This window comes from Mustela nigripes, chromosome 17, assembly GCF_022355385.1.
Source record: "Mustela nigripes isolate SB6536 chromosome 17, MUSNIG.SB6536, whole genome shotgun sequence".
Classification (NCBI taxonomy): Eukaryota; Metazoa; Chordata; class Mammalia; order Carnivora; family Mustelidae; genus Mustela; species Mustela nigripes.
The window spans coordinates 59,749,471-59,759,616 of record NC_081573.1 but is presented as its reverse complement, the minus strand read 5'-3'; the positions used below and the strand labels follow the sequence as shown (position 1 = coordinate 59,759,616).

The following is a 10,146-nucleotide window of genomic DNA, read 5'->3' as shown; positions in this document are numbered from 1 at the left end:
CCCCTGCCCTGCTCCCAACTCCACCAGCCCCTGCCCTGCTCCCAACTCCACCAGCCCCTGCCCTGCTCCCAACTCCACCAGTGGAGTCGCCCTGACTGGGTGGTACTGTCCACTGCCACTGTGCTTGGTTCCTCCTTCTGGCTCTTCCCTCTGAGGACCAGAAGTCTGCTTCTTTCCAGGTCTCAGAGCCCCTCGACCGGCTTTCATGTGTCACCGCAGGCAGGCCACCATACCACGAGTAGATGACACTGAGGATTCGGATGAAGAATGGACGCCAAGGCAGCAAGGTGAGGGGGCCAGGGAGATGTGGGGTTTCCTCCTGAAACCCAAGGTTCAGGGCTCAGCTGTATCTCCGGGGTCAAGAAAGGAAACTCTTTCCTTAAAAACATAAACTCAAGATGTAAAACAGCATATCATATAGTAAGAGGGTATTCATATAAAGTTTTTTTTTTTTTAAGATTTTTATCTATTTGACAGACAGAGATCACATGTAGACAGAGAGGCAGGCAGAGAGAGACGGGGAAGCAGGCTCCCCGCTGAGCAGAGAGCCTGATGCGGGGCTCGATCCCAGGACCCTGAGATCATGACCTGAGCCGAAGGCAGAGGCTTTAACCCACTGAGCCCCCCAGGCGCCCCCATATAAAGTTTTTAAATGTGGACAATAATTATATCATTTGTAAATACACTAATAGTGTATAATAGTTGGTAAACATATAAAAACAAAAGAAATGCCAAATTCAGAATAGTTATCACAGAAAATGGAAAGGGTGGCAAGTGGCTCTGCTGTGTCTTGGCTAGTTATCTCTCTTTTTTTAAAGATTCCATTTATTTGATTGATTGAGAGAGAGAGAGAGCACGTGCACAAGAGACCAGGTTGGGGCAGGAGCAGACAGAGAGGGAGAAACAGACTCCCCGTCCAGCCGGGAGCCTGAAGCAGGCCAAGGCCAGGGCCCTGCGTCATGACCTGAGCTGAAGGCAAACACTTAACTAATTGAGCCACCCAGGTGCCCTATTTTTCTATTTGTTTTTGAATTTTAAAAAAGAAGTTAAAAGCTATAAAGATAAAAATAAAAAATAAAGATAGATAATTGTGGCAGAATGTTGAGATAAGGCTGAATGGTGGTGGATATATAGGTTTTACATATGATTCTCCACACCTTTTTACATATTTAAAATTCATCATTCTTTTTAAAAAGGCTGTTTTTCCTAAACATTATTACCTAATGAAAGGGAAGTTATAATTAGACATACAATTAGACTGCAAGTCCACCAAAGAGATAATCTCCGTGATTCCTGTCACTCAGTTATTGGATTAAATGTCTTAGAAGAGAATATGACGAACATATGTAAAGAGACATCCTTGTTTATGTCTATTTAATCACACACATAATCGTGTTACCCCACAATGATCCAGAGTCTTAATTCTGGATGAGGGTTTGAGGTAATTATGGAAAGGTCCATCTTCATTTTTTTTAAGTTTTCATTTTAATTCCAGTTAGTTAACATACAGTGTTGTTACATTAGTTTCAGGTATGTAATATAGCAATCAACACTTCCATGCAACCTGTGCTTATCATGATAAGTGCACTCCTTAATCCCCATAACCTATTTAACGCATCCCCTCACCCACGTCCCCCCTGGTAACCGAGTGTTCTCTGTACTTTGGAATTTGTTTCTTGGTTTGCCTCTTTTTTTCCCCTTTGCTCATTTGTTTTTTTTTTTTTTTTAAAGATTTTATTTATTTATTTGACAGAGATCACAAGTAGGCAGAGAGGCAAGCAGAGAGAGAGAGAGAGAGGAGGAAGCAGGCTCCCAGCAGGGAGCCTGATGCGGGACTCGATCCCAGGACCCTGAGATCACGACCTGAGCCGAAGGCAGCGGCTTAACCCACTGAGCCACCCAGGCGCCCTGCTCATTTGTTTTGTTTCTTAAATTCCACACATCAGTGAAATCATGTGGTAATTATCCTTCTCTGAACGACTATGTCACATAGTATAATACTCTTGCTCCATCCATGTTGTTGCAAATGGCAAGATTTCATTCTTTTTTATAGCTAATATTCATATATATTATATAGAGATATAGATATATTTATATGTCTATGTATATATAACACATCTTCTTTATCCATTTGTCAGTTGGACACTTGGACTGTTTCCGTAGTTTGGCTATTGTAGGTATTGATGGCATAAACACTGGGGTGCCTGTATCCCTTTGAATCAGTACTTTTTATTCTTTGCATAATGTCTAGTAGTGCAATTGCTGGATCATAGGGTAGTTCTATTTTTAACTTTTTAGGAAACTCCATTCTGTTTTCTGGAATAGCTGCACTAGTTTGCATTCTCACCAACAGTGCAAGAAGGTTCCCCTTTCTCCACATCCTCACCCTGTACTGTTGATTGTAGTCACTGTGACAGGTGTGAGATGACATCTTCTGTAGCTTTTATTTGTATCTCCCTGATGATCAGTGACAGCGAGCATCTTTTCATATCTGTTGGCCATCTGTATGTCTTTTTTTGAAAAAAAAGTCTATTCATGTCTTCTGCCCATTTTTTAATTGGATTATTCATTTGGAGGTGTTGAGTTTTATAAATTCTTTATATATTTTGGATAGTAGCCCTTTATCAGGTATGTCATTTGTGGGGTGCCTGGGTGGCTCAGTGGGCTAAGGCCTCTGCCTTTTGCTCAGGTCATGATCTCAGGGTCCTGGGATCAAGCCCTGCATTGGGCTCTCTGCTCAGCAGGGAGCCTGCTTTCTCCTCTCTCTCTGCCTGTCTCTCTGCCTACTTGTGATCTCTATCTGTCAAATAGATAAATAAATCTTAAAAAAAAAAAAAACACTGATTTCTTATCACTTTATAGTCAGACCTTCTTGGGTGGCATTCAAAATGGAGCAGAGTAAACACCAGAAGGTGAGTATTTCCCAAAACCTGTGGACAAGAAAATCTTTCTCGTGGATTTAAGCACAGGTAAGAATAGTAGCTGATGCCTTCCTTTCCTGATCTCTTTAGCACAATATCCAATATCTTCATCATTTTAATAGCTAATAAAAACAGCAATGATATTAGCAACCACTTGTTTTATTTTCACTGCACTTCAGACTTTAAACATTCACATGAATAAACTTACTTAAACCTTACAACAACCCTATGAGGTGGGTACTATAAATATCACCATTTATAGATGAACAAATTAAGACAAAGACATGTTTGATTATATACCTGAGATCACAGGACCAGTGATAGTACAGTCTAATCCTAAGCTCCTTCTCTAAACCACTTATAAGCTCATTAAAACTTTCAGAGTTTTGGGGGCACCTGGGTGGCTCAGTGGGCTAAAAGCCTCTGCCTTCGGCTCAGGTCATGATCCCAGGGTCCTGGGATCAAACCCCACATCAGGCTCTCTGCTCAGCAGGGAACCTTCCTCCTCCTCTCTCTCTCTCTGCCTGCCTCTCTGTCTACTTGTCTGTCAAATAAATAAATAAAATCTTAAAAAAAAAAAAAAAACTTTCAGAGTTTTGTAAAATTTGCAACATTCATTTGATGATTTCAACCTCAGTTCTTTTCTATTATGCTAAAGTGAGAGATGAGCTAAGACCCTCTAAATAAGAGAAGCTTACAAATATACTAGCAATTCATGCACTGGATGATCCCAGATGCAGAAGCTAGGCTCCTCCTGCAGAAGATAGGCTCTGAGAGCCTCCCATTCTAGTAAGAGGAAGTATCTCCCAGCCCTGAGTAGTTTCAGGTTTGCTGATTGAGAAACAACCAATAAAATGACTTCAAGATTTCATATAGGTTGCATAATATTCATTAGAAACTCCAGATAGGTATCTGGAACTGATCTAAAATGCTCATACTTGTAGGAGAAAACAACAACTGCTTCCTCTGAGCTCTCATTAGACAACTCTCATTTTGTTCAGAATTATTTGTGTAGACTGCCTCCACACGGCAAGCTCTTTCTTCTCAGAAGTCCCAGGCCCAGCTTAAGGCACCAGAGGGCCCCTCAATGTTTTCTGCATGAGAAACTCTGCATTTACAGATTAAACAAAAAATAAAAAGTTCAAGGAATACTAAAAATAATATCTGTGATTTAGATTTTGAACATGGGCACAATTGAGAGGGTAAATTGTAACCTCTTATTCTGACTATATTAAATACCTCACCAAATGATTTGATGATCATTATAATATTTTCTGTCTTCTACAACATTAAGAATTAGTATATATACCAATTTATAGATCAGGAAACTGAAGAGACTTAGCTGGTGCTACAACATTATTCAAACAAAATTGACAGGAACCAGCTAATCTAATTACAAATAGTCTTTCTTGGATATGGCAAATGGAAACTTTAGCATCCTTTTTCTTTCTTTCTTTCTTTCTTTCTTTCTTTCTTTCTTTCTTTTTTTTATGTTTAGATCCATTTCTACCAACCCTTTGTTTTCTTCCCCATCTCTCTACTCATGTCACCTATTTTCCAGTTGTGTGCCGTCCCCTCCATTTGCCTCCATTTCCTCCTCCACCAAATATCCACTAGTTTACAGAAGATCTCCTCTTTTCCTCTACGAGCCCTCATCACCTTCTATCTCACTATCACAGAGGATAGTGATTCTCCAACTTGTCTTCCCAAGTAATCTCCCTCCCTCACTCTCACTTTTATGGAGAAATTTAAGGGGAAAGAGCCTTAAGCCATGGGTTCTATTCTCATATTTGATACCCACATATGCCCTTTCTTTTCCCTCTAGTATTCAGACTCTCTAAGTATTCCCAAAGGTTGTTGAAGTACTAACTAAAGTAATGCATGTGAAAACACACCATAAGCCTTAAAGGAATAAAGAAATGCATGTTGTCTTTTAATATGTGATTCTCACATTGAAGGGAGTACCCAGAGCGCCATTAAGTAATGAATCTAGTTTGAAGGAATTATCAGAAACAGCAAAGTTGCTGAACACAAGTGGCTCAGAGCACGACCAGAAACCAGTGTCCCATCCTGGAGAAGCAAGTACCTCTGGACATCACTCCCTACGAAAACTGGGTAAGAAAAAATAATATGGGGATTTTTAGTCCCTCTAAGTTCTCCAGAAAGGTTGATGAATACAATGTAGGTATGTGGGACAGACTTTGCCTAGGCCTGGGTTTAAGCTAGACTTACCTGAGACCTGTAGTTAACATTGAGGCCTTGGACAAATCTTATAAATTCTCTGAGCTCCTGAATTCAAATCTGTAGAATGAAGATAAAGATGTATAGCATTAATTTGAAGGCATTAATTTAACATAAAATAATTGACCCATGCAAGTTGTCCAATAAATCCCTTGGTGATAATAAAAACCATACTTTCTTGGTGTTGAATGCCCAGGCCCTTGCTCAATGCCTGACATGTAATGTGCCCTCAACAAATATTTTCTGAATGAAGAAATATGTGAATGAACCATTTTCTAAGAGGAAAGATTACAAAGATTAATCTGATAATGGTGAAAAAAGTAAAATTGAATTAGCCATCTCTAGTCAGTATGGAATCTTACACTCTGAATAGTTTGGGGACAGCAGAGAACAGAGTATATAGAAGGACAGGTAATAATTTATCAAAGGAGATGGTATGTTTTCTGACAAAACAGGAACTAACACTCCAGACCCCACCAACCTCTCTCACATATTCTTTTCCAACTCAGAACTCAGGAGAAAGGATGTTGAAGTAAAGATGTATAGTCTACGAGAAAGGAAGAGCCTTGCATACCAGGAGGTCAGCGAGCCCCAGGATGATGATTACCTCTGTAAGTGGCCATCTTGGCCCGACTCTCAAAGGAATTTGTTCTCTCCTGATACTGTAACTGGGTCTTGTCTTCGGGTCCCCAAATTATCCCCTCCCTCTAGTGACTGGGAGTACAAGGTAGAGGCCAAATGATGTGAGTGTTGGGCTGTTTTTGAAACTGCTCAAGTCCAGGAACATGCAAAATCCTTTCCTAATCCCTGTTGCTCTCGCCTCCAGATTGTGAGAAGTGTCAGAACTTCTTCATTGACAGCTGTGCTGTTCACGGGCCCCCTACATTTGTAAAGGACAGTGCAGTGGACAAGGGGCAACCCAACCGCTCAGCCCTCACTCTGCCCCCTGGGCTGAGAATCAGACCATCAGGCATCCCTCAGGCTGGGCTTGGAGTATGGAATGAGGCATCTGATCTGCCATTGGGGCTACACTTTGGCCCCTATGAGGGCCAAATCACAGAAGATGAAGAGGCAGCCAACAGTGGATACTCCTGGTTGGTGAGAACCATCATCTCTTCCCCCACCCTCTGGCTTCCCACAACCCTCCTATGGATTGGGAGGACATCACCTTCTATGTGGATGGGGGTTATAACATGGCTAGCTCTGTGTACTGAGTGGACTTTGCATGAACCTGGAGCTCCTACTTAAAGATCAGAGGGTAAGAGTAGACATAATCATATAGACACAAACAGGTTCCTCCCTTGTGAGACCCAAAAGTCTTTAATTTCCCTTTCTCAAACTCAGATCACCAAAGGAAGAAACTGCTATGAGTACGTGGATGGAAAAGATAACTCTTGGGCCAACTGGATGAGGTAAGGCCAACAGGGTTCTGGCTTCCAGAGAAAACATTCACCGTCACAAACCCATGCTCCTTTCCTTCTTGTCATGCCCCCTCAATGGTCTCCCTCAATCCTCTGTTCCGCATTTTTCTCCTTATAATGCTCTTTCACTTTGAGTGACAGTTTTGGTAAAAAGGAGCTAAGAACATAGTATATGTCCACAAAATATGCTAGATAAAATTTGAACCCTGAAAAAACCCCTGAGGAGCCCAGATTCATGAGGAACGCTGGATTCACACTTTAATTTATCGACTCAACATTCATGAGCAATTACTGTGTTCCACAGTGGAGTTCATTACTTACACATAGTATGCAACCCATGTCCTATGGAAGACATATTGCAGATAGACAGTAGAGAATTGACTTTAGGAATATTTAACTATAATCTCCCTACTTTTCAAGGGCACACAGTGTAGGGATAACCTAGAACAAGGGACCTTTAATGCGTGAGGGCAGCAGCTCTTCCTAGCCTCAGTTCTAGTAGAACTGGTTCTGAAACCTGTGTAAAAATGGGCTGCAGAATGGCCACAGGCCTCTGCACTTCATGATCCAGCCCCTTTCCTTGAGGGGCTCACAGGTTAGCAGGGGATGCATTATGTGAATAAATATTGTTTTCCTTTGTTGTTGTGCAAGACAGAGAGAGCTCCAAGGTTCTGTGGGAACTTGGGGGATGCATGCTTCAGACAGGGTATGGGGAGATTGGAGAAAGGCCTCTAAAGGAAGATAAATTTGGGCTGAGTATGGAATGATGCGTAGTGGTCTAGAAGCAGAGTCCATGATCAAACACCATGCTATAAAACAGAACTTAATTTAGAGTTTAGAGAAACTAGATGTCACTGGTCTTTGTGACCAATCAAAGTGATGGTGAGTCTGGAGTTGGGATTTGAAAAATGGTTAAGCAGGCAAGGGGGAGAGCCTTCTAGGCCGACTGAGGGCAGTGAGCAGAACTTAGAGATGGGAATTCATAGGCTGTTTTGACGGGGGCTTGAATATGAGCAGGGCATTCCCTGAGAAGCAGTGGGGGAGTGGGCGGCGTAACAGCATGGAGGCCTTCAGGTGGTGGGAACTGACCTCCTCTGGTCCTCTTTCCCAGGTATGTGAACTGTGCCAGGGATGATGAGGAGCAGAACCTGGTGGCCTTTCAGTATCGCAGGCAGATCTTCTACCGAACCTGCCGGGTCATCAGGCCAGGCTGCGAACTGCTGGTCTGGTATGGGGACGAGTATGGCCAGGAGCTGGGCATCAAGTGGGGAAGCAAGTGGAAGAGCGAGCTCACGGCAGAGAAAGGTGGGCACCACTGCTCTTCAAAACAGAAAGAGAAAGAAGAGATCTCCTGGGCAGTTTCCACAGTCCAACTCTTAAGTAGAGTAAACCCTGTCTAAAGTCAACGCAGTTGCAATTCCGATGCATCAGAAATAATTCAGAATTCACAGGCATGGGACTCTTAGGGACTTTTTTTTAAATTTTTAATTTCTGTTCTGATTTCTTAAATACTTCATACACAAAATATATAATAGAATATACTGATTAAAAAATTGTAGAGGCAAAAACAAGTTTTCAAGCACCTACCGGCTCTCTTACCAAGGCAGTTTCTTCTGCCCTTTTAGCTCTTTCTTCTTAATTTGCTCCATATTTCTTTTTTTTTTTTTTTTGGCCCCATATTTCTAAATGATATCTGTCTGTTGGTGTGTACTCACCCACAATTCAGGTAGCTGTCATAGGAGTCCCTACTCTGTGCCAGACAGGCTTCCAGGACCGAACAAGGTTTTCAGAGTCACTGCTATTCAGCAGCTGATGACTGAATGAACGAGGAAACACGTGCACATAGGTATGCGTGTGCATAACAGCATACAACAATTAGTGCTCTGAAAATCAAGCTAGTCCTCAGAAAGTGTCTGGGGACCAGTGTGAGGGAAGGGTGAGTGCAACAGAGCTTGGATAGGGAAGGGCTCTCCCAGGAGGTAACATTTGAGGTCTGCAAGCGCTTGTGAGCAAAGGATTCCAGGCAAAGGGTCCATCTGGACGGCTGCCCCGAGGCACAAGAGAGGTGGGTGTGTGTGGTGTGTGGCCGAGAACTCCCTCCCACCCCGGACAGAGGAAGCATAGGGGTCAGGAATGGAGGTCAGAGAGATCCACAAACTTCCTAGAGCCTATGGTCCATGCTGACACACTGGGGGTTTTCCTGATTGAGATGAAACAATGGTGCAGTTTCCAACTGGCAAGTGGTGTGTTCTGTTTTAAGATGATCCTATGGTTAATTTTGGAGAAAGACTGCAGTGGGGAATCCCCTCCAAGACTACATCATCTCTAGGTGAGAGAAGATGGTGGATTGGCAGGAGATGGATGGCGTTGGGGGTGATAAATATCCCCATAACTGGTTGGGAAAATATTTTGAAACAGGACTTCCTATTGTATTTGAAATGGGCTAAGACTGAAGGAAATAAATACAGTATGAAGGGTATATTTTTATATTATGATTTGCAGAAAACTAAAAAAGAAGCAATTTATAACATAGTTGGGGCAGCAGGAGCCAGAGCCCTTTAGGCAATGAAACCTGCGCGAGTGTCTCGTCCAATCTACATCCCACTTTCTAGTAGAGATCCAGACGCACACTGGTCCTCAGTTAAAAATGTCCTTTTAAATGGGGAGACTCAGGGTTGTGTTTACTCACACATTCCATTGAAGTCACCCAGAGTCACTGCAAACGCTGTCACAGAATCATACAACTTAGAAGGTGCTTGTATGTGGGGAAAGGTCACTGTCTGTCCATCTATATAAGGAGGGAAGCTGCCTCTGACGCTACTTGAAGGTACCTAGTCTGTGTGATACGTAGAAAAGCCCCTCAGTATGGGCTTTAGGATTTCTGAGGAAGATGTAGTGAGTAAAAATGGAATGGAAGAGTGAAGGAACCCTTGGCAGGAGACAGAGCTTGCATTGTCAACACAATAAAAATGAGTACCAGGGTGGACTTACCAGGAGACAAAGCACACAACACAGCCAGTTGCATCAACATCTACCTGACCCAAAATTTCCTTTTTCAGCAGAACCAAAGCCAGAGATCCATCCCTGTCCTTCTTGCACTCTGGCTTTCTCCAGTCAGAAATTCCTCAGTCAACATTTGGAACGCAATCACCCTTCTCAGATCCTCCCACGAATATCTGCAGGGGAACATTTCCAGCCAGAGGATCCCTGCCCAGGCGAACAAAATCACCAGCAGCAGCAACATTCTGATCCGCAGAACTGGAATGACAAAGCTAAAGGTCAAGACGTCAAAGAAAGTTTCAAACCTTTGCTTGAAAGTATAAGGCAGAGGAAAAATTCAAGAGCCTTTCCCATCCCATGCGAAGGACAAACAGGGTATGAGGGAATGGTGGAGGAAGAGCCCAGCACAGGCCAGAAACTGAATCCAGAGGAGACAGGAAAATTATTCATGGGGGTAGGAATGTCAAGAATTATAAGAGTCAAATATAGAGGCAGTGGGCAAGGCTTCGATGATAGGTCACATCTCAGCAGACACCAGAGAACACACAAAGAGGAGAAGCCGT

At 42.7% G+C, this 10,146-nt stretch overlaps 1 protein-coding gene across 1 annotated transcript in view; it reads left to right on the top strand.

Moving 5' to 3' along the window:
• The window catches only part of PRDM7 (PR/SET domain 7), a 22,440-nt gene extending 12,534 nt beyond the window's left edge, over positions 1-9,906 (top strand). The window contains exons 6-13 of the mRNA XM_059381648.1: positions 180-287; positions 2,863-2,912; positions 4,880-5,036; positions 5,672-5,773; positions 5,989-6,260; positions 6,507-6,574; positions 7,695-7,888; positions 9,578-9,906. Coding sequence (XP_059237631.1) covers positions 180-287; positions 2,863-2,912; positions 4,880-5,036; positions 5,672-5,773; positions 5,989-6,260; positions 6,507-6,574; positions 7,695-7,888; positions 9,578-9,906 — 1,280 coding nt within the window. The remainder of the gene's footprint in view (positions 1-179; positions 288-2,862; positions 2,913-4,879; positions 5,037-5,671; positions 5,774-5,988; positions 6,261-6,506; positions 6,575-7,694; positions 7,889-9,577) is intronic.
• Positions 9,907-10,146: the final 240 nt, after the last annotated feature.